Source organism: Tyto alba, unplaced genomic scaffold, assembly GCF_018691265.1.
Source record: "Tyto alba isolate M040663 unplaced genomic scaffold, T.alba_DEE_v4.0 Super-Scaffold_44, whole genome shotgun sequence".
NCBI lineage: Eukaryota > Metazoa > Chordata > Aves > Strigiformes > Tytonidae > Tyto > Tyto alba.
Window position 1 is genome coordinate 2,853,365 of NW_024881320.1, and position 24,138 is coordinate 2,877,502.

The window sequence follows — 24,138 nt, forward strand, 5'->3', positions numbered from 1 at the left end:
GCTGGAAAGAACCTCAGTCTGGAATAGTGAGATGAAGGAGGGGAAAGAGGTGAGTTGAAAAGATCTCTTTATTTTAAATTAAAGTTCAGGATTAAAGGCATCAGGCTTTCAAGAGTTACCGTGAAAGCCTTTTTAAAAGTCCCAAGTGGCTAGTCCATAATCTTCTTTTAAATGGCTAAAATTTAGAATAAGAAACCCTCCAGCCCTCCATGTCTGGTGCATGGCACCAGCAAGGGCTCGGAAGTTGGGTTTTTTTTAATACGATCACTGTTTCACAAATACCAAACAAGATTTTACACTATTTTTGTAAGCCTTGGGTCCACAAAGCCCAGCTTTCCTGGGCTCAGTATCAACAGGATAACAAATAAGTGCCTGTCCCCACTGCCCATCAGCACGAAGGATGAAAGTCAGGAGAAAAAGATTGGAGCCACTGAGTTCAAAAGTTGATTTTTCTGGCTATACAGGGAAGGCAGAGGCAGGCACCATCCCCAATATCGACAGGCCATATCAAAGATCCCATTTACTGTAATTTATTCCCTACTTTTTCATTTTGCCAAATTATCTTAAACCTTACCTCTTACTACACATCAATGGGATGGCTGGCAGAAACTCTGAGCTGGTCACAGAAAATACAGTTCATGTTTTACTCTCTACCTTGCAGTTTAAGCTCCTTAATCGTGTCTAACAAATAAAAGATTTGACTGAGTTTGCAGCTATTTCGAATAATAAATACTTCCAGATTTATGGTAGTTATTCATGCAAGGACTATATTACATGTAAATCAATACCATAAAGAACAATTTGCTAAAAATATAAATACCATGTTTAGGCTTTAACAATATTAGCAAAGTGGGATTCTTCATAGCTGTATGTAAAATAACTGCACCTGTTTGAGTGTTCAAGCTGACATAAGAATGGTGTTCGGTGCTACTCCACCCTAAAAACAACAGCAATGCCTGCTCTTACAAAACAGCTCCTGAAGCCCTGAGGGTCTGGGGGACTTCACTCTCCACCCACATGGATGTTCAGTTACAGAAATCACAAATAATTGTAAATAAATGCAAAATAATTTGCAACTAAATGCAAACTAATTTGCAACTAAATGCAAAAGCTGCTGCAAACCCACCTGCAAGGAGACACCAACCTTCTGTGGAGACCTGCCCATCCATCTCCCACTGCAAACCAGAGCAGGACCCCTCAGTGCCACAGAGCCGGGTGCTGGTGGCTTCTCCACCTTGAGACATACACCCAGCCTGAGCATCACCGGCTGTCTTTTCATTTGGCCAATTACAGGGGAAGGTGGCAGAGACTTAGGGTTTATTTTTGTGGTGGTTTTCGGTTTTCCTGCTCCGGTCACTGCTGGGCATCCCCATCCCACAGCTGGCAGCGAGGCGAGACGCATCACCAGCACCCAGGCAGGGCAGGCGCAGGCACAAGGACCCTTTCCCATGGGACTGAGGGCTGTGCTGAAGAAAGACATCTCTCCCTGTAACTACATAACTCAGAATAAAAAGCTGAAGCTCGAACACAGCACAATTAATGCAGGAAGCATCGATTTCTGCACAGCACCAAGCTGGCTCATTAATTCCAGGTGCTCCTACAAGCCAATTCCAGCACCGGCCTCCCTGCAACAGGAGACAAACGGGAGAATATCAAAGGCTGAAATTCCTTCCTGCGCTGACCTTTTATCACCAAGGAGCTTCAAAAAAAAAAAAAAAAAAAAAATCCCACGCACCCTCCGCCGCTCCCCTCCCTAAAACCTACATTTCATCTGCCTGTGTTGCAAAGCCACACAAGCCACCGTCCTGGGAAATGCCACCATTTCAAGGGCAGCGCTGCCTGCAGCCTCTTGTCTGCCTCTGCCGGGAACCAAGGCGATGCTCGGGTGCATGGGATGCTGTTTTGGACATGAGGGATAAACCACCTCCACATGCTTCAGCTCAGCCCTTGCCACCACAGCCTCGCAAAACCCCCCTTAACCCCTGGGTCTGCCCAGTAACACCCTATTCCCCCGCTGCATGGGTACAGGCAGTGGAGTGGAGGGATCCCCTGAGCTTTTGGGGAAGCTGCTGGAAGTCACTTAACCTCCTGCAGACCATCAGAGAGCAACGTCACTGCCCCAGTGCCACCCAGTCAGGAGAGTATCTCCCACACCAGAAGCCTGAAAGAGCCCCAGACACACCTGGAAGCAGCAACATGGGTGAGGCAGCCAAAAAATAACCGTGAGGGGGTAAAGCTGCCTCTTTACCCCAGCACCAGGGTCTGTGAGGCTGGAGGAGCAGATGAGGTTGTTATCCATGTAGGAGCTGGAGGTATGGGGATGGGGGAGAGGAGACCAGTCAGCCTGGCCCCCCCAGCACCCAAAGCACCCCCCTGCACCATATAGGACCACATCCCTACACGGGGATCGGATGCAGCAGGCAGCTGGGAACGCAGCAGCATCCTCCCCGCTGTAACGAATGGCAAATCTGGTTTGCACTTGATAGAGCCTGACAAGAGCAACAATCACAGATTAGTAAGAAAACTTCTTGCTTTTCAACAAAGGTTAATAAATAGTGACAGCATTAAGTCTCTTCTGATTAACTATGCTGAAAGATATTATTGCCGTTTGTAACATGGAATCATTATTGGATTAAGCACAGTGTATAAAAATGAAATGTGAGTTTTAATCTCAAACGCAGGCTCTCCACACCTCGACACAGACCAGGCAACGTGCAAAAGCTTCCTTCTATTAAATTCTGTAACTCTGTCTGTGGAAAGATACCATCTAAACCACAATGCCGTTCTAGTTTTTTGGGGATTTTTTTTTTTTTTTTTTTTCTCCTCATCTATAACAAAGCCACTGCAACATGACTTGAGAAACATCTAAAAACAAGCCACATGTTCCGGCTAAAATTAAGCCCCAAATCCCCTGTCATTTCCAAATACAGCATCTCCCGGGGAGGATTTTGCTGCGCTCCAGTCCCTGGCACGGAGAGGGCAGGGACGAAGGCAAGGAACAGGAATTGCTGCACTAATTAAGGAGGCACTAAATTAAGCGCTTCTGCTCATGCATGGCCACCTCCATGCTTCCTCACCCCACGGCTCTGGGCAGAGACATCTTGGGGGGCGTTGCCCAAGGGCAGAGCAGGGGACAGAGCCAGTGCTGGGGCCACCTGCACCAAGCATCACACCAGAGGCAGCAAATGGGTCTGGGCAGGATCCTGGCTGGTGGTGGGGTGGGATGGACAGGGAGGGGACCGTCCCCAGTGCCCCAACTCCAGGATGAGCTGCCTGGGATGTATGGGGACTCTTTAGGAGAGGGGACATGGTCCTGTGGTGTCACGCTTCTTAAGGGACATCCAGCTCCCGGTGCCAGGCTGTGCTTGTTGCACCAGTGCTTGGAAGGGAAAGATGAGAAGGGACCTACAAACAATCATCTAGTCCAAGATGTTCAAAGGGAAAAGATTTTCTAAGAAAACAGTTAAAAGCAAAACTCCCTAAGCGAGAAGACTGAACACAGTGTCCGGACTGATGCCACTCATACTGTACAGCAGAGAGGGAAGAGAAAACCTGCATGTAAAGCTCAGGATTTGCTGTAACTTATCAATTTCCATACGTCACAAAAACTCTTCAGCTGCTCATAAGGCATTTGTGCACAAACCCAATGCTCAAAATAGAAAAAAGGTGCTGCTATGTTTAATTAGACATACTTGGGCCAAATCCAGGCACAGTACAAGGTGCTTAACGCCAAAATCATTACAGCAAGTAGGAATTTTACCCATTTTTACTCAAAATTGTCTACTGAAAACAAAAAGCTCATGACTGAGCAGAATTTTGTCAGCTTGCGGGTACGTTCAGGATTCCTCTCTCCAGCCCTCTCACCAGGACTTAAAACCTTTCCAGGCTTGGCCAAGAGAAAACTGGGCGGGGGGGGGATTAAAAAGAAAGCTACTAGTAGAAGTGGTTCTTTTTCACAGAAAATGCCATTTTTATGAAAAACAAAATGCATTTTCTCCAGAAAATGCATTTCTGAACATGTTCTCACTTGAAATACTGGGAAAAACAATACTAAACATCTCCCAAAAGAGAAGATTTCTGTTGTTTTATTTTAGGAGGATTCTCTCATGTTTATCATTCATACTGTTGGTATTACGCCTGCCTTATTTCACTCCACAGCACTGGGCCTAGTTTATAACATGACATAATAGTTTAACTATTCTAATCATTATATTTTTTCTTATTTTCGTTTTTAAAAACATTAAGAGCAGTTGCTAGTTAGCACCAATTGAAACCCCTTATCTTCTTTTCTGGATGAAAAGGGGGCCTGTTTGTTGTAATGAAACCAGTTTGCACCTAGATCAAAGTGTCTGCTGCTTGCATCCTCAGAAAAGTGTTTGACACTTGTGTCAAAGTGTCAAACTATTTCATTACCACACAAAGTGGAGACACTTTGACTAGAGGAGATAAGATGTTTCCATCAATCAGCATCCAGAAACAGCTTCCCCACGATGATTACAAAAACAAAATAATAAGGTGGTTTCAGCCACAGCATTCGAACTGCAGCTGTGTAATGAAGCAACATAGTAATAAATAACAGCACGAAAGCAAAAACCAACAGCAACACATGAGTATCCCCTGATGCTCCTTCTGGGGTCATCGGCCAAGAGGAAATTCCACCTGATAAACGGGGAAACAGAGGGAAAATAAAGAATCATTGCCCAAGGGGAGAGGGGATGCTGCTGCCAGCTCATCCCAACGTCAGCTCGAGTGCCCTGGGTTTGAGGCCAGAGTTTGGGGAATACCCCTGGCCTTGTAAGTGAGAAAAGAAGAGTCAGGCCTGATAAATGCCAGAAAGCCTAAAAGCAACCCAACTCTTTGCCCACAGGGAAAAAAAAAAAAAAAAAAAAAAAAATCAAACCCATTAGTGGGAAAGCCCACAGCTTTGCCATCTTGCAGCCTGGGTGTAGCAGAGATGAGGATGCAGGAGGGATGGGATGAACTGGATAAATGTCACAACACCCTTGAATAAATCACCAGCCCAATGAACTGCAGCCCAAGCCAACTTTTTCCATGGGGTGCCACCAAAAACACCCCAAACAGGCAGGACTTCCAAGATGACAGCTACCTATGAAACCAGGACCAGGTCAGCAAAGCCCCAGGAGGGAGCTGGGACCCCTTGGATACAGCAAAGGACCTGGCAACAAGTTGGATCATGCCTTAAGGGAGTCATCACATGCACAGAATGCTTTTGTGTTTGGAACTGATACAAATTGTTTGCAAAATTTAGTTAGAAAGGAAGATCCTAGGTGCCATCAGCTTCATTTCCTCTGAAAAGACCACAGAGTAGCTGTTGGTGGTCAAAACTGCCTTGGTGAAACACCCTCGAGATGTGCTGCTCCCTATTTCTGCCCATTCCTCCCAAATCCATCTCTTGCGGCAACATGTGGTCAGGGGCCACACGGTGACATAAGACCCAGGGACACTCGTGTTTGGTGCCATGAGGTTGCACAGTGTCCCTGCACAGCACTAACCCACCGAGCTATGTCAAAACCAGTAAGCACGCCATAAATGGGTTATGGGACCTTCTCAATGGTGGGTGCAACAAATATGTTTGTTCAAGGGAAAATAGAGTTGGAAGCAGCAGCCAGTCATGGTGGAGATTAGAGAAAAGCCTGCCTAGATCTGGACGTGCTGGAGCAGCCGTACGGGAACACTTCATCCCTATGTAAATACTGTGACTGTAATGCCAGCAGAGCCGCCGGCTCCGAGACCAGCTAAAAGTTATCAGCTGAGCAAATTCTGCTTGTTTAATTTTATATTGCCTTCAGGCACATTCACACCTCTGATTTTCCCCAAATGCTCTCTCTGGAGGAAGGAGACTTATTCCTCAGGCTCACTCTCCCAGGGGATCCACATGGATTCACAGAAGTGGGAGAAGAGTGTCTGTGGCTGTCACAGAGGATGCTTCCCAGGTTAATTCAGGTCAGAGGCGAGCTCCTGCTGGAGCAAGTCATCTGGGGTGTGGATGCAGGTCCTCTCCACTAACCTCTTTGCAAACTCCTCTTGCAAAATTGGTTTTTAGCAAAGCCACTTATCACCTTAACCATCTATCGATTCCCTGACTCCCGGCCGGAGCTCCCAGGATCTAACACAGAGCGGGCAGGAAAAGCAGAAAAACACAACTGCAAATGAGGGCACTAAAGCACGTGGCCGAGATCACCCTGGAGAAAGCAAAGTCCCTGACCACAAGCCAAGGTGGTGGTTGGAGGTTCACCGGGGACTTCAACACCCTCATCTTGGGACAAACACTGCCAGACAGTAAAGTTCTGATATTTTGCCACATCCAGCAGAGGAAAGATGCAGGTGACCCAGCTCCATCCCACCAAGGCCAAATCCTGCCCTCCAATGCAGTCACATCATCAAGCTGCGACCTGCGCATGACTCCAGCGCGATGCCGGGACCCCCAGCTCCCACCTGACAACTGCAAAAGAGAATGAGAAAAAAAAAGAAAAAAAAAAAGTAACACCCCCACTCTGAGCATCCCTCTCCAGAGAAAACGCCCCCCTCTTTCAGATGCATCACCTAAATCTGAGCTCCACAGCCAGGACCGCCCAGGAGCAGCCCACGCCAGGACACGGGCTGCAAGCAGGAGCTCGCAGCTTCCCGGCAGTATCGATCTCCCCGCAGTAACAGCCGGTATAATTTTGCTTAGCTTCAAATATCTGGCGATCATGAATTCTTTGGCCACAAGGTTATAAAGCATTCTCTAAAACATGAGAAAAAGATTAAGCCTGCTTATAGTTAATAATATACTGTATACTGTCTATCAAGCTGGCTGTTTGCTATTGAGAGCCTACTATTAGACACTTATTTAAAAGGCCTTTCAAGGCTTCCCAAGAAAGTGCAGTTATGCATTTTTTTTTCTGGCAAGAACTACTATAGATAAACATCAATTCGCTCCTGCAGATCACAGTCGCAGTAAATAAATTTTTCAGGAAGCTAAGTTCCATACAAAGCCTCCTCAAAGCTCCCATTTCACACAACATCAATGTTTGGCCTCTGAGAAATAAAAAGCTCTAAGGTTGCTTTATCCAGAGCTAAATTATCAATTGTAGCTGCTTAAGAAAAAAAAAAAAAATAAAAATAGGGCATTTCAATGAGAAATCAGTGTGGGAGGTAAACACCACAGTTGCTAGATGGTGATGCCAGTTAGAGACAAAATGGGGAAAGACGGAGATTTTGCTGGTGATTGATCTGGACCCTCTGCGACGGCATCTGCAGCCCTGAACGCATCGCTGCGGCTCTGCATCGGCGATGGTAAGGTGGGAGCAACCAGCTTCGGGCAAGCTCAGCAGCCAGTGCTTGCGCTATTTTCTTTTATAGCTTTTTAAAGTAGCAGACTGGGATTATCCATTATAAAGTATTTGTCACCAAAAAACCCCCACACCGGTTATAACCATAAAAGCCGCGGCTCCTCCGATCGCTCACAAGCTGCTCGCAGAGGTGGGATGGAGGGAGAGGCACCCGGCTGAGCCCACGGCAGCCGCGGCGTGCCGGATTTTGCCGACTCAGATGGTGGGAAGGAGTTACGACCCATCGGGGCCCGAAAGTGCTTTTTGAAGCAGCTCGCTGGGATTCAGCCATGGGATAGGAAGGGAGGGCGGGAAAAGGGGCTCAGCTCACCTCTACCAAATGATGCCCTTGTAATTTTGAGCCGGCACCGCTGCCGAGCTGCGTCCCATGGTTCTGCTGCCTGCTGCCTGCCCAATAACACGGTCCTTGGGGGGCACATCCAAACCCCGAGCTCCAGGACTTGCTGGCACTGTCGGGGAGACAGGACCATGCTAATACTCAGGATGCTCCATCTGCTCTTTAAATAAAGAGATGCTGGGCTCTGTTATCGTTTAATTATTAGCCTAAAAAAAAAAATAAGATCAAAACACAGAAACCCTTCCAGGCTCAGGTTATGCATCCTGGTAGGCAGGGGGGGGTTCTTCAATAAGAGAGCAAGGGATGGGTAAGGAGAAGGGGACTGCTGCCAAAAGGCAATCTGTATGTCCACCAGAGCAAGACCTAATGAACCCAAACACCCCGTGGTGCCTAAAATTGTTGGAGCTTCGTACCTAGCTTAAATGGCTTAAAAATCAAGGAGGAAAAAGGACAAGGCTACACGCTGGTCTTGGTAACTCCAGAACAAATCAGTGCAGCTTCTGAGCAACACATGGGGTTGTACCCACCAGCCTTGGGACTGTACTTGTCACAAGTACAAACTCAGACCCAAAATGAACCCTGAGCTGCAAAGGAGCAACCCCTCACGCCCTTAAATCGCAAATGAAGCAGCAAAGCACCATCTCCAGTCCCGCCAGTGCAGTTTGCTCCCCCCCGTGCTGCAGAACCAGCCCTGGTGCAGTTTTGGGTCAATCCTGCCAGAAGCAATGACACTAAAACCCAGGGACCCAGCAGCAGCGATTCATTAACTCGGTTGCCAAACACAACAGCAATTTTGAGAGTTAATAAGTTACCAGAGAAGCCATTGCCTTTCTCAAACACAAGAATTGGGCAGCTCCCCATTGCCCAACAGCAGACACTAAAGACCGATCACCTCCCTCGATGCTTTCTAAGCACCCATTATTAAATAAAAAACAGGTCAGCTGCCCCGCCACTCTTTGCAAAAATGTTTTTCTTTCAACTCATCTCAGAAAATAACCAGCAGATGCTCAACAGAGAAGCACATTTTCCATCACTAAAATAAACTTAATTTTGAAGTCGTGAACTTGTGACACCCACTGCTCTCCTGAAAATAAAACCGCCAGGGATGATATAATATGCATATTTAACCTTCTGATGTTGCTAATGTTTTTAGCAGAAACTGATATATCGCCTGTGCCCGCTGACAGGCACTAGAGCCCATAAGCTACTTCTGTGGCTATTAGCAACCACCTATTACCTGCAGCGTTATTTCCAGGTAATAAAAATGAGCCCTTGTGCTTATGGTACTGTAATAACTCCAGGCACTGCAAAGCCACGAAGGAGACCTCAGAGCATGACTGGTTGTGGCCAAAGGTCAGCAAAAACGGGGGACATTGGTGCTCACGTGGGGCTGGAATAGGCTACAGCACCCAGCGGGACCAGGGACCTCATCCCCATTGCCTTCAGCACGCTTTTCCTGGTGCTTAAATCACTATCTCACCAAATCAACCAAAAACCATATATATAGAAATTTATAAATACACCGAATTTTAAATGAGGCAACTCTTTCAAGAAAGAAATGGAGAAGAAACCTGCAAGAGCAAGCCCCCACACAGCCATGATCTTAATTGATCCATGGCAAGAGGGAAAATATTTATTTAGGTTAAGGAGACCGCCAGAAGACACAAGTTTTAAAAGTAAAATCCCAAAGTACCCGGGGCAAAACCATGCAAATTACCATCGCAACTGAGTTCTTATCTATATCAATATCTGTCGGCAACAGACTGTCCCCAGCCACCCACCAGTGCCCAGCCAGCAACAGCAGTCATCTGTACTCTAGTGACTCTCTTCCCAAAGCTAGATTTACAAGACTTTTTTCTGTTATGGAAAAAGAGAGTTTCATTTTCAGGGAGTCCCATTATAGTGGTTGTTAACACTTCCTTCAAGCCAAAATTTTGACCCAGTGGATTCCACCTCAGGAAAAAAAAAAAAATATTTTATGCATATCTTTACAAAAAGAAACACACATGGTTATCAAGATGCAATACAACGTGTCAAGTTTGGGATGATTTTTGTGTCCCAAGTAATCAAAAAGTTTTTTAAAAAAAAGATATCTGTCCAAGTCCCCACCCAGTATTTAACTTTAAATGAGAATCCCGCTCTTTTAGTATTAAAGATGAAATCAAAATTACTCCCTCTGAAACTTTGCTCACACCCAGGAATTTGGCCAGGACCTTTCTGCATCCCACTGGGCTTTGCCCCCTTTCTCCCAGCACCCTGAAGCTCATCTGGAAGGTCCTTCTCAGTGGCCCTTGGGGAGGGAACTCCCTGCAAGGATGCTCAGGAATGGGTGAGCCACACACCCCCATGGTGCTTTTATATATAAGATTTGGCAATTGGTAAGTAAATGTTTTTCCATTGATAACAACAGATGGATAAATCAAAGCTTCAGTGTACCCTCAGATCTCTTAAACAGCATCATAGATTTCCTACCAAATCAGTAGATGAATCAAATACCTGGTGCGAGGCTGTGGATAATCCCGACTATTTATTTTGGGGGAGCCAGGGCAAGGGAAGGCGGGGGGCAGGCTCCAGCCCCGGCGAGGATTTGCGTATTAGTAAAAACAAACAATCCTGTAAATAACGAGACCCTCGTCCTGTCTCCACCACGCTATTCTTATTGAGTGAGTCAGATGTTCTGCTGATTAAAAATTGATCCATTTCAAAATCTAATCAAGAGAATAGGATTCTTTCATATGTTATCAAGGCAGCTGCTGACAACAAAAACCAAACCTGTTATTAACCCATGAACCCCAATGACCTGAACCTGGCTGGGCTCTGCAACTGTAAATTATTCAGTAGTCCAAGAGCAATACCCGTAAGCCTGATGAATTTACGCCCCGACCGGAGCCGGTGGGGGTTAAAGCCAATATCACAGACCCGGGGGTCCCCGGGGATGCGGTTCACGACACGCTGCCACTCTGTGTCATGCCTGGGAATACATTACCAGCGTCTGCTCAGCTTCGCCTTGCAAATGTGTAGTCCTTTTTTGTTCTTGTCGGGTTTTGTGGTGTTTTTTTTTTTGTTGTTGTTGTTGTTGTTTTTAAATGACTTTCTGGATCCAGCATGGCAACGCGGGGAGCAGCCCCACGCCGGCGGAGCAGCAGAGCCCAGGCAGCCCTGCAGGCATGGCTGGTCTCTGCTCAAGCCCTGTGTTGCCCCCGTTGAGCAAAATTCGCAGAGCAAATAGTTTGCATTTCTGCTTGAGCTGTAGCCCAGCTTTGCTGGTTCAGCCATGGAGGAATAGGAAAACTGGGGTAGCAACTCAGATTTTTTTTTTTTTTTTTAATCATTATTTTTAAGCCCTGCTTGCATTCCTCGCCCATGCTGCTCAACAAAATGATGGAGACATCGCAATGAATTGATGCCACTGATGGGTATGACCCTGCGGGTTGCCTCATGGATCTTGCTTTGTGGGCTGGTGACATTCCTCCATGGTCACACCGTGCTCAGGGGACACCCAGTTGGCACTGACCAGGCTCAGATCTGCCAGGACCCCAGCACTGAGCCTGGGCACTCGTGTGCTGCTGACTCGTACATCCCTCAAAAAATCCTGGTCACCCAAAAGCACCCAGGATGCAGAGGAGCCCCAGCTGAGCCCTGGGCTCTGACCCGGAGTGAACCGGGAACACCGCCAGCTGAGCTATCGCAGCATCGCTTGGTTCCCCAAACCTCAAATCAATGTCTTCCTGCAAGTTTCAGGGGGGCGCGGAAGAAAAAAAAGTGGCAGTTTTAAGCACAGAATTTTATGCTTTTTGGGGCAAAAATCCCCTGCCCAACATTACTGAACACTATTTTCTACCCCAAGCTGCCCAGATGCTGCCTTGGCCACAGGCTGGTTGATCCGCCCAGCATAAAGGCTTGAACCAGAATGGGGAAAAATTGGCGCCACATAAACCAAGCCTGAAGATAACGACAGCTCTTCTCTTAAATCATAATATATTTATAAGTTTAATGACTCTCTGACCTCTCCTTAAAGCCCAAATAACCTCTGGGGAGCCCCCTCAGACTGGCCGCAATCGATCCCAGCTTGGCTGCCATCTCCCAGCTACCAGCATCTCCTGGGGATGCTCCACACATGGGGTGGGAGGCAAAACCCCTCCTGCTCCCCACCCTCCAAAAAAAAAAACCAAAAAAACCAAAAAAACCCACACCACTGGGTGCCAGTGCCATGCTGGGGCTTTTCAGTTATTCAGTAGTGAGCCCATCACCATCCTTCATCCCACAAACCCAGAGGGTCCTGGAGGACCCCAACTGGCATGGTATGGCTAAACACACCAGATATTGACTTTCCCGCCCCCCATATTAAGTCTAAAAAGCACTTTAAAAACAACCCACAGAACTTCTGGCAGTGGCAGTGCCTACAGGTATGCTCGCTGGCTGCCCTGGAAGCGAAGCCTGGGCTCGTCCCCAGTGGGAATTCTGAGGAGACGCGCTCTTGCCAGCACGCCAAGGCAGCTGGAGTCACAGCCCAGCCCCGACATCACCTCCATTGAGTTTAGATCCAAATCTCAGTTGAAGGTGTCAGGGCTGGGGGTGTGAGGGCAACACAGAGCCCCCTCCTATGCAGGGGTGGGAGAAATAAAAAAGCAGCAATAACTGGGCAGCGGGTACCATCCCCACCAGCAAAAAAAAAAAAACACCAGCTGAGCATTTTTGTGTTGTTTCCCCCCCTTTTTTAAAAGCCTCCCTGGTTAAAGGCTTCTGGCTGAGAATGGCCAGGCTCCGCAGTCGGAGCAGGCTGATCGCCCACAAAACTCCCAGACTGGGGCTCTGTGAGCCCTCTCACTATGGGGTACCTGGATTAAACCCCCAGCAGGCTGCAGCCCCGCATCCCTCCTTGTGCTGGCTCCAGGGCTGCGTGGATGTCCCCCAGCAAGACCTCCCCACTGTAGCATCCTTACGGGGATGCTGCCCAGTGGGACACCAGAGTGATTCAGGCACAGAAAACACAGCAGGGTTTTGCCTCTTGCTAAACCAGATATTCCGTCTAATTTCATTATACAAGGTAGATATTGGGGACCGAGCCTTGGAAGGGAAACAGAGCACAGGATCCAGCCCGGGAGCAGCCCCATCCTGGCACAGCCAGCGATCCATTCCCACAGTCCGCAAGGATGCACGTAAACAACTGCTGGTTTGTCTCACCAACATCATCATCATCATCACCACCGTGGCTCTCCAGGCGCTGCCGGGGCGGGCAGGCTCACCCAGCACCGACCATCCACCCCTCCGCTCCCGCCTCGCTATCTAATAATCACACTTGTGCAAAGCTGTTGCCGTACATAAGGAAAAGAGAAAACATCCTTGGAGAGCCTAACAATCAGACAATTTTTAAGATCATGGAGCATTAAACCATTCCCAATAGGGTTTACTAATCAAACAGCCAAATCCTTCATAACCAACCAATCCCTACAGAGCAATTAAATCCTTCCCCTTTAAAACACTTGGCATGCCGTCTGGGGAGAAAAAGAAAAATTTGCAAAATTCATTTGATAAATTAACCAGGGAAAAGAAAGAAGTGAATCAAGCTTTGTTCTTTTCATTTTTTTTAATTATGGAATTCACAATGCCTGAATAATGTTTAATAAGAACTATGAAAATTCCTAACAGTATTACAACACAACACAAAAGAATTAACCTGGTTACCGTGAAAAATTGCATATTTAATTAAGAACTGAGAGTTCAAAACTATCCAGAGATTTCAAAAGTACCGTTGCCTAAGGGGCTAAATTACACGCTCGCAGTGCTGCTAACAGGGCTGGAGCGCGCAATCATTACCCAAGTGTCCCCATTAAGTGACAATGGGCAGATGACATCAAATTCATTTCAAAAGCAACAGGAATTGAAGCATTCGCTTGGGTAGTGGAAGGGAAAGCGACTATCCTGCTGGTATAAACCAGACCCCTTGTTGATAAAGGCAATAATTAAAGAATAATGTTAATTAGCCGCTTTTATTTGAGAGAAAAGTGCAGTGGCAGGAGACACTACCTCTGCAGCGTGCGCTGAGTGGAGAACGGAGCGGGCAAAGCTTCTGGCCATGGATGGCCACCACCATCCTGGATGCTGGGACACGTGTCAGAGCCGTGCCCTGGGCTGGGTCCCGCTGGCCCCAGGTGCCCACCGACCCTCGGCTCTGCCGGGGTGGGGGGCGAGTCTGGAAGGGGTTGGGATCAGCAGAGCACAGCCCATCACCGGTGCCGGAGGAAGGGAAGCGGAGCGGCACGGCCAGGGTGTCCCGCTCCAGCTCCGGTGCGACGAATCTGGCACCAGCAAATGCTCACGGGGGGAGAGACTCCGGGGTGGAGCCGTCACCAGCAACTCGGGCGCTGAATTTGGGGCCCAAGGGTGCTGCTTGGGGGGAACCTCGTGAGACCCAGCACCGCACTCTGTCCCACCAGGGAGGGCGGTGAGCCGTTGTCCTGGGGGGTACAGGGAGCTGCAGTATGGGGGTCCCTAATTGCCTTCCTCCTGGAGGGCACCATCCTCCCCATCACCCCACCCCAGACGCTGCACACTGCTGAAATACATGCAGGCAGCATGGGGCGGGGGGGGGGGGATGCTTTTAGCTCCCCCAAACTGTGCCCTCCCACGGGGCAGAGCCCACCACTCCCCTCCTTGGCCAAGAAACCAGGGGGACAAGAGGGGTAATAATTACCCAGCTCCCAGGGATGAAGCAGTGTTTGCAAACTGCTCCAAGAGCTGCAGACGAAGGCAGCTCTCCCCATCGGTGTGATTAATAAAGAATAAATGTCCTCTGCAGGCAGGCTAAGCAATAACGCGCCGGCCCCGGCGCCGATGAGCGGCTGTGCTTACACCACACATTACAAGACCTGCTGCCAGCGCCAGGTAATACTTTATTATGTTATCCCAACGGAAGAAAACAAAGGATGCCCGAGGTCCTGACTTCGGTGTAAAACTGCAGGAGCGTTACCAAAGGCAACGGCAGCATGCTCAGAGCGGCTGACGCACGGCACAGCTCCCACCAGAGGAATATTTACACGGGGTTCAAATTGGTTATTTACTTTTTTAGAAATCCGCGTTGCAGAAGAACTAGCTAGCACGCACATGCCAAGCAATTAATATTAAAACGGCCACGCGTTAGCGGCGAGTCGCTTAAACTGCGGCTAAATCAATACTCTGGGGTCCTGTTGCAGCTTTGGGGAAATCATTAAGTGCTACACCAAAGTAGTCAAAAAAATAATTACACAGCAAGGCCGTATTAAAAAAAAAAAAAAGCAGCGAAACCATTTTGGAAGGAGGTGTTGGCGTGTTCAGCTGGGCAAAATCAGGAAGCTCAACTTAAAAAGAAAACCCACCAATTGTAGCAATACTGCAAAGCAGCTCTTCAGCAGACACAGCCAAAATAAACATACAAATGAAGTTGAAGGAGCCCATCATCGCATGCTGCCCTTCTGACAGGGTTCCTGCCTGCCAGCCCAGGGTGAGCAGTTATTGCCCCCCTTGTCCAGGGCTCTCCCTGCACCCCAAAACCAAGCCAGGATCTGCCAGCACTGGGCCATGGCAAACCCAGGCAGAAGTGGATGCTCCTGCTCATTAACAAGCACTGCAGTAAATAACGAGCACTTCAGCTTTCCAAGCTATCAAAGCCTTTCGGTTAGATTTTGCCGATGACCCCCTGCGGCTGGTGGCTTGCTGGCTTCCAGAGCCAGTTCTTCATCACACCGATACAGCCCGGGCCTCTGCAGAGATGCCTCCCAAGATCTTCTGCAAGGGCAACCCAAATGGCATACACAACTTTTCTGAGGGTCCTTCTCAGCAGAAGATGACGGACAAGCACGCAACCGCCACGATGCTGCCAGGCCCCTTTTGGGGGCAATTTGCCCCGAGATGCTGGTTTGCAAGAATACTCCATCCCTGGTGCCCCAAGAGTAGGGAAACTGAAGCACAAAGCCATTGCCCAAGGCAAAAAGCGGGTACTGGGACAGAGCCCAACCCAGTGCAGAGTGTCATGGCTGTTTCACTTCATCCCAAATCTCAGAGACTTCTCAGCCTGCGATGGGGAGAGGACATAATCTTGTTCTTTTACAGTGGGCTGGGAACAGGAATCCTGAGTTTTAACCCTCCTGCAGGAAAACCCAACACCCCATGCTCAGCCCCATCCTCCCCACCCACCGAGCCCCAAAATGATGGGGTAAGCCCCCCACCCTATTGCCAAAGCCAAACCAAGAGAGGGGGATCTTCACAAGGCAGTGATCTCGAGCAAGCCAGACCCGGCACAGGGCTGAATCCTGTTTCCCAGGTTTTGCTGTCTCAGCAAGACACACCAAAAGCTGCAGGAAAGCATGCATCACAAAAAAAAAGGTAATTAAAGAAACTCAGTCATAGAACCTAATGCAACATGAACAAGAAAGTGTTACAAAAGGGGAAAACTTTTTAATAAAGTCTGCAAGTATATATTCCTCCTTTATCAACCTCAAGATTTATTGACCCAAGAAGCCATATTGACTGAATAAATCTTGATAATGACCCCAGCAGAAGTCAATACCTGCTTATTATCTCCCAAGTTGGGGAATTACATCTTTCAGTAATAGGAGCAGGATGGTACAAAATATACTGAGAAACTTCACCCAGGCTTTTTGGGGGGAATGGATGCCTCTAAAGTGCCTTTTCCAATCCAAGAGGGAATCTGCTACCCCATTAATACAGAGAGCGAGCAGCAGTGTGGTTTCTATATCAAGGTCTAGCAAGGCGGGGAGCACACACCATTGCTTTTGAACCCTAAATTAATTTCTTTTCAAGGCAGGCTGTTGAGGAGCAGGATGCTGCAGCTTGCCATCGCCCTCCCTCCCTGCAAACAATGGCCCCGCATTTTCAATTTGCCATGTTGTGTCGGCAGGTCCCAGGATAATTCCCTGAAATTCAAGACATGGGAATTCCCACAGGCAGGGATGTAGAGCACGGTGATTATGCCAGCACCAAAGGGAGGAGGGGAGCAGCATCACCACAGTCCCATGGGACACGAAGCTGCCCCTGGGAACCCAAACACACTGCTTTCCTCCAACCAGCAAAAATAGGAGGGGAAAACGGGGGAGCAGACGGGCCACTCCAACCCCCAGATCCATAGGCAAGCAAAGCCTTCTGCATGTAAAGATGATGCTTCTTTTGCCAACAGTTAACTTTCCGTTCAGCAGAGAAAACAGTAGCTATGGGACCGGCACGCACAACAATTATGCCTGCATTTTTATTTGAAGTCTCTGCAGACAGCAAGAAAAATTAACTGAAGGGAGCAGCTCCTGTGCCAACATATGGAGGGAGATGAATAGCAAGTTCTGCATGCTCTGCTGAGGTTATCTAGTTAAGCAAGTACCTCCTAAAGGACTCGCAGGCTGGGAGTGTACTGTTTGCTTAATCTGGTCATAAATAATAATTCGGATCACCAAACGCTTTAACATTCAGCTCCACCTGCAGCACAAAAGCCCTGCCAAACAAAAACCTGTGGCCGCAAGGCAGCGGGAGGTGAGAACGCAGCCCAGGGACCCCAAAGAAATGGCTCCCCTCTTGCCATCAAGCCTCACGGGGCATCAAGGCAAGAGGCTGCTCCACCACCCAGGCTGGCCTGAGGTTGGGGCAGCAGGCAGCTGCCTGCACCCCATGAACCCCACTCCACACTCTTCCCCAATTTCAGTGGGCACAGCCACCCCAAGCACCCTGCTCGTTGTCCCCATGCCCATCTCCAAGCTGGATAACCCAGGAGGAGGTGGCAGGGCTGATACCCTTCCCTCCAGTCCCATAAAATCAAATTATATTTCCATCCTTGTCCCCTATTCGCCTCTTGGTCACAATCCCTATTTCCCCCCCACCTCCAAGGCCACAGAGACAATCCACTAAACTGGATCAGGAGGCCAGCGCGTACATCTCTAATGGGTTGCAGCACGCACACAATTAATTAATGGATTTATTAATTAGGGAAGAAGTCACTCTTCGGGCTGGAATTGGGGTCACCAGTTTCTAAAGTGAGAGCTGTGGAGCTAAAGATAAACTCTCATTTTCTGCAGCTCTCTTCTTGTCTGGCAGCATCTCAATTATTCAGCCATGGGGGAAAAAAAAAAGAAAAAGCCACATTTCACTTCAGAAACTTCATGGTCCAACTTTCTGCCAATGCACAACACAGACCCAACAGCAGGTGGGACCAGAAACATGGCACATCTCATTGTCCCCTCCATATATAAATTGGAAATATTAGAAATATCAAGCATTTGCTTCTAGTGAAGGATTGGGGGGGAACAGGGGGATGTGGGGTGGATGTTGCACCTCAGCCTGACCCAAGGAGGGAGCTGTGGTAGAAGTGTGGAGGAAGGGGACACCAAAGCAGTCAGTGATGGTGACATCCAGAGACAGACGGGTCCCCCAGCCACTGAGGTTTTAATGGGCCACGCTGGAGCATCAGCTACACTTTGGTGGTTGGTTCAGCTGAACCTCCTTGGTGGCACATGGAAGGGACAAACATTTCTGGCTGCCATAGCTCTAGATCTCTAAGGAAACAGGACTCCTGGGTGAAGGAAGGAAGTGCCACCAGTGTCCCTGCCAAGAGATGGGCTACGGAGCACAGCTGCAATAGCAGACAGCAGAGAATCCCCACGAAGCGCACCATCACGGACACCCTGGTCACTGGGAAGGCCCCAAGAGGAGCACACAACTAGCAGACACCAGATAACCCAATCACAAGAGAGAGATCTGCCGAGAACCGGCTTCATTAGTGCCACTGCTCCTAAATTCATATTAATTGTTTAAACAGGATGATGCTGCAGCCCGTGCTCCCCTGCGCCCTGATGTATGGGGAGTAGCTGGAGCCACTGGAAAGCACAAACCATGTTCACAACCCCACAATGCTCCTCAGCCAGCCCTGGACATGGGCTGCACTTGCAGAAAGCCCAAGATTTCAGCTTGGAAAGAAACACCACCACCACCACCCACCACCCCCTCCAAGATGGGGATACCCAGGGCCCTCTTGGGCTCCCCCTTTCTTCCCCTTGGGCTCAGAGACCACAGGTACCATCTCACCTCCACCTCTGCAAAGCAGGGGTAGGAACTGATAGCATTGGGTGCTGGAGATGCTGGAGGAAACTGGAAGGTCCCACTAGTCTCTCCGTAAAAGCCCTAAAACCCACACAGAACCTGGGGAATTTTCAGATGTGAAGTTGCCCCTGCTCACAGCCCCAAAAGCATTGTGGCCTCCCCCTGAGGTTATCCTGCCCACGGGCTGCTCCACAAGAGTGCAGTTAAGTTTATTAGTCCAAGCTCCAGGAATTAAGCTTCAGCCAAGAGGACTGATAGCTTATTTACTGCTGTCGTCTATATAAAGAAGAATTTTGACACATTGTTAAATGATAGCACATTTAGATAAGTCAAGCTGTCATATCATTTAATGGATGTCTAAACTCCCTCTGTAGCTGATATGTAAAATTTATGCACTTCAGAATATCATAAGGTTATAATATTTTAATCACATCCACAGTTGGGTTTTTTTTTCCCTCCCCTAAACTTTGAACAGCAAAAACATTCCATCAACCACACCACGCTCCGAGGCTCCCGGCACACCGCCATCCAGCAGAGCCGCCGCCGAAGTTTCTGCCCAACTCCACTCCGACATGCAGAGAGCATTTGCATTACAGGAAATAAAACGAAGAGCATTTTATCTGACGAACCAAACACTCGAGCCGTATAGCCAGAGCTCATCTGCATAATGAGATGTGAAGACATTTATAAAAGATGGCTATAATCTGTCTCTCTCCCCTCACTCCTGGTTGTATTTATTATCCCAAATCAACAGCTCACAACTCTTCCCATTTTTTGCCATTTTAGCACAGAATGGATTAGATTAAAACAGCATCCAGCACGGGGAGCATGTGATCCATACAATGCTAACCAGAACATAATAAACCGAGAGCAAATTAAAACACAAAAAACCCATAAAGGTATGAATCCCACTATGACTATTATACACAAGAAAGCTGTAAAAAAATACTGCATTAGTAATGTACACAATAAAACAATCTCATAACCCAGTGAAATATGTCTGGTATTATCTTTGATAGAATTTTATCTCTTCTCATTTCCGAGACTATTTGCTGTAAAAAGGCTCAACGCTGTTTCGATCAAAGTGCTGCCGAGTAGCACATTATCTACATGTTTTACATATGCCCACCATTCATCAGGGTTGCTCAAACTCTGCCATTCCTGGCCAGCCCCAGGCCAGCAGAGCTGCTCAGACACATGCATTAAAAAGGAAGAAAAAAAAAATAAAAAAGGAAAAAAAAAAAGGGAAAAAGCCATTGGAAGGATAATAAACTGATCGTTCCCCTTCCCCTTTTGGTTTATGTTTTTTTGTTTGTTTTTTTTTTAAATTGAGGGCATTAGGCCAAGCTGGCACAAGGTCACCTTTCCCACCGTGATCCCGGCGAGGTGGCAGAAATGCTGCCTGGACAGAAGTCAATCCCCACTGCTCCCTCTCCAGCTCCGCACCCAGCCCCAGCCGCCCGCTCGAGCGGAACGGGGGGGGAAGGAAGGAAAGAAGGAAAGAAGAAAGGAGAGCTGCCCACCCCCCAGCTCACCTCTCCCACCAGCAAAGTACCCCCCCACACCCCAACAAACCCACGGAAAAGTAGCTGCCAATATTTGTCTCTAAATAAAGGTCTGTGCGCACCCAGGAAAAGTCATTAGTGTGATGTAGCGAGGAATGCTTTTGTATCCGAAGCGCTTAGACCCGTAATCCCTTTCCGACCACAATGCCATAAATGAGCAGTCATGGCAAACCGACCGGCCGTCGTACCTGCAGTACTTTTAGGGTAGCGTATCACAGACGTAGCACGTAATCTGCTTAAAAGCCAAAATGTATTAAATGCTGGAACTGTTGATACAGTACCGAAGCCCCATAAATCGCATTTCAATTTGTTTACTCCCCTATGAAGCATGCTGCATTTTAAACTCCGTAATATCCTACAGGGATAAACCCATTTAATATCCATGTAAATGAGCGTTTCGGCTTTTGTAGTAGATCCAGGTTGGGTTTCATCCCATTATGTTGGGAGAGCTATTGTGTTAATTATCCGCCTCCCCGCTACATAGGTGCCTATTTAAGGTCACAAACTGTCAACAGCCCCTGACAAACCTTCTCTCGTACACGTTAACAAAGGACTTACCGTTAATTTCAGAGCCCGAGGGCACTACGGCGGGATACGGCATCCGTGACCTGCCCAGAGCCACAAAGGATCTCTCTCCCGCCGCATCCATCACAAGTCCCAAACGCCGGCAGCCAGCCCTTCCCCGGGCCGGCTCGCAGGACCGGCTAGTAGCCGGTTGCTGCTGATCGCCTTCCCTGACATTCAGGGCTGACCGAACCCCAGCACCGGCCCCGCAAATCCTGACTAACAATGGGAGGGCGGCGGGGCGCCGGGCAGCCCCGCTCCGCCATCCCCCGGGCTACCGCGCATCCATCATCTCAATAAAGAGTCTGTGACCCTCCCAGCGCCCGGCTCCGAGCATGAGCAAGGGCTGCAACCCCGTTAGCGGGGAGAAGGAAGGCAACGACGAACACGGGACGACGACGACACCGGGGGGACGCTCGGCTGCCCGCGGGCACCTGCGGCTGCGGTTCCGACCGCGAGAAACTTGGCGGGAGGCCGCGCTCCCCGCAACTTCATCCCGCGGAACTTCCCTCCTCTCCCTCCCTCCTTCCCCTCCCGCCGGGGCGGAGCGGCGGCCGCCCCCCCCACCCCCCTCCCGCCAACCCCCCCCTCCTCTCCCCGGCCCCGCTGTCACCTCGGGGGCGGCGGGGCGGGGGCCGGGCCGGCGCGGCTCCATCGCCGCTAGCGCTGCTCCATATCTCCCGGGCGGCGCCGAACAAAGAGCGGCGGCGGCGGGGATCAATTTCTGATACCTATCGATGGGGAAGGGCGGGCGGAGGGAGGGAGGGAAGGAGCGCGGGGGGGGGGGGGGGGGGAAGAGGGAGGGATGGGGGCGGCGGACTGGATCTCCCCCCCCCCCCCCCCCCCCCGTCTTTTCCTCCTCCGCCAGCCCCGCGGCCGCCGCCGCCACCAACCTGGAGCCGGCGGACATCAAACCGCGTCCGGTATCGAAACATCGATCCCACGTCGGCGGCCATCTTGGGGGGGGGGTGTTGGGGGGGGGGGGTGAACCGGAGGCGCGGAGGGGCGCGGAGAGGAGCGGAGGAGCCCGCCCGCCTCCACCACCGGAGGCGGCCCCCGCCCCGCCCCGAGAGAAGGGGGCGGCATCCCCCCCCCCCTCCCGTGGGTATCCCACGGTCGTGGGACCCCCCCCCCCCCTCCGCGATGTGGGACACCCCCCACCCCCCGCGGAGGCCTCCACCGGGGAAGGGACACAGAGCCTCGGTGCAATTGATTAAAAAAAAATTAAAAGATTAAAAGAAAAAAAAAAAAAAAAAAATCAGTGTTTTAAGAACACCCAACCACCCTGGGAAGGTGGAAAATCACCATCCGGAAGCCACCAGTTAAACTTTTTTCAGGGTTTGGTTGGGTTTTGGTTGTTTTTTTTGGTTTTGTTTGTTTGTTCCCCCCCCCCCCCCCCCCCCCCAACCTGACACATCCAGCACCTTTGACTCTGGTGGGAACGGCCACAGCAAACACGCCCACAGCACACCACGGTGAGAAAATTCCCAAGGTTCGGACTGGTTTAGGACTATATTTTTAAATGACTTAATGCAGTTGGTCTCTGAAGAATTCAAACAACTTAAACAGAAGCATGGAGCACTGCCAATAGCACTTGGGCAGTAACAAAACCTGTCCAGAAATAACCCTTTTGCTTTCCTACCAAAAAAATAAAGAACTTTACGGTTTCTGCCCCAAATCCTATTGCACCAACCACACTGACATCCAAAGGGCTTTGAGCATTATTTTCCTTTCCCTGTGGGGAAACCAGTAACCTCCCAGCAGAGCCCTGCTGTGTTTGCACTGGAGGGACCCCAGCGCTGCTGGCCATGACTTGCTGCTGAGTGAAGAGCTGAGCTGCCCCTTCGGGTACGTTTTGCAGGCAGGTATTTGCAAACCAAGCAAGTGCAGGGTTTTAATATTCGTCCTAAGGAGCAGGTAACACCCCAAGCTGTCGCGCAGACACGTACACATCTCCGCGCGTGGAAGAGCCCCCGGATCCTGCCAGGCTGTGCCATAAACCCACAGCCCATCTCCCCTCTCCGAGGCGCAGCATGGGGCAAGCCAGACCCCCCCACACCCCATGGATACATCCTTGAAGTGTTACCCCAAGCTCACAAGCCATGGGCAATGCTTTGCCTCTGAAACTGGAGAGAGGATGAGGGCAGCATGCAGCAGCCCCTTCGTTCACCACCGTGTTGGTCCCCCCCCATCTTACCTGCCACCCTTTGCCGCTGCGGAGATCCCTGTGCTCAGAGGGGCTGGAGGGAGAGGGTCAGCCATCCTGGCAGCCTCCGCTACCCATGTGCATGGATGTCAGCAAACCCAGGACAAGCGCTCCTGTGGCTGTCACTCATAGTCCTTCACCATCCCAGCCCCAAAGCTCTCTGCTCCTCTCGCTGCGGCGGATCTTGTGGCGTTGAAGCCTCTGCCTGCACGTGGCTGGGGAGGAAGCAGCCCCTCGGCCCAGGTATCATCCTGCTGCAGTTCCCTGCATTTTGCAGGGCTCTAGAGATGCCACTAAAAAAGCGTAATTTGATTTCAGAAGATGCCAGAGAAAAGGAATACCCTTCAAAGCACAAGCAGCTCTGCAGGTGCTTCCAGTTGTCACAGAGACAGGTCTGCTCTTTCCCTTCTTGTTATCTGAAGTTCACCTGAGCCAGGAAAACTGTCCAAAAGGATAAGGCAGACACCCAAAGTGACCTTGGCACCATGCTGTAGCACAAACAGCTAGGAAATGATCTCGTCCTTCTCATCTCTTCCACTCAGAGAGAGTCAGAGCTGCTCACAATCCCACAATTGCAAAATGCCTCAGGCAGAAGAACAAGTGAACAGAAAAATCAAAGTTCAAAGAAAGGATTTGCAAGAGCCAAGGCAGTTTGTGTTAGAGAGAGCCTGGATAGTCCTGCGAGCCCAGCTCCAGCCTCTTCTGTAGCTTCGGAGCTGGTTGGGGAGGGGGTTGCTATGGCAGATCCCCCTCATGGTGCCTCAACAAAAGCACCTGCCTGGAACTGGTGAACCCCAGATACAAATGACAATCTGAAATCTCAGTCCTACTGACATCAGCAGCAAATTCCATGGATGGTCTGTGACACCCAACCATCAAGTGCCTCTGGACTGTCCCCAGTTGGGTGCACCCAAATCAAGCACCCAACTTTGCCCTGAGAACCCAAGCACTATAAATAGATCCTCTGTTGACCCACCCACCACAAAAATCAGAAGGCCCAAACCACTGAGAGGCATTGGGATGTGTAATGAGATT

At 49.6% G+C, this 24,138-nt stretch overlaps 1 protein-coding gene across 7 annotated transcripts in view; it reads right to left on the bottom strand.

Moving 5' to 3' along the window:
* The window catches only part of CUX2 (cut like homeobox 2), a 69,348-nt gene extending 46,235 nt beyond the window's left edge, over positions 1-23,113 (bottom strand). For 3 of the 7 annotated variants that reach the window (XM_042805553.1, XM_042805554.1, XM_042805549.1), the window contains exon 1: positions 20,892-21,381. Coding sequence is in view for 3 of the 7 variants with exons in the window: in XM_042805552.1 (XP_042661486.1) it covers positions 21,791-21,832 (42 nt within the window). In the remaining 4 variants the exon portion in view is untranslated. Of the gene's footprint in view, positions 1-20,891; positions 21,382-21,510; positions 21,585-21,790; positions 21,847-23,094 lie in introns of those variants that run through there. The other 4 variants (XM_042805555.1, XM_042805551.1, XM_042805550.1 and 1 more) reach the window with 3 other exon arrangements.
* Between the last annotated feature and the right edge of the window lie 1,025 nt (positions 23,114-24,138).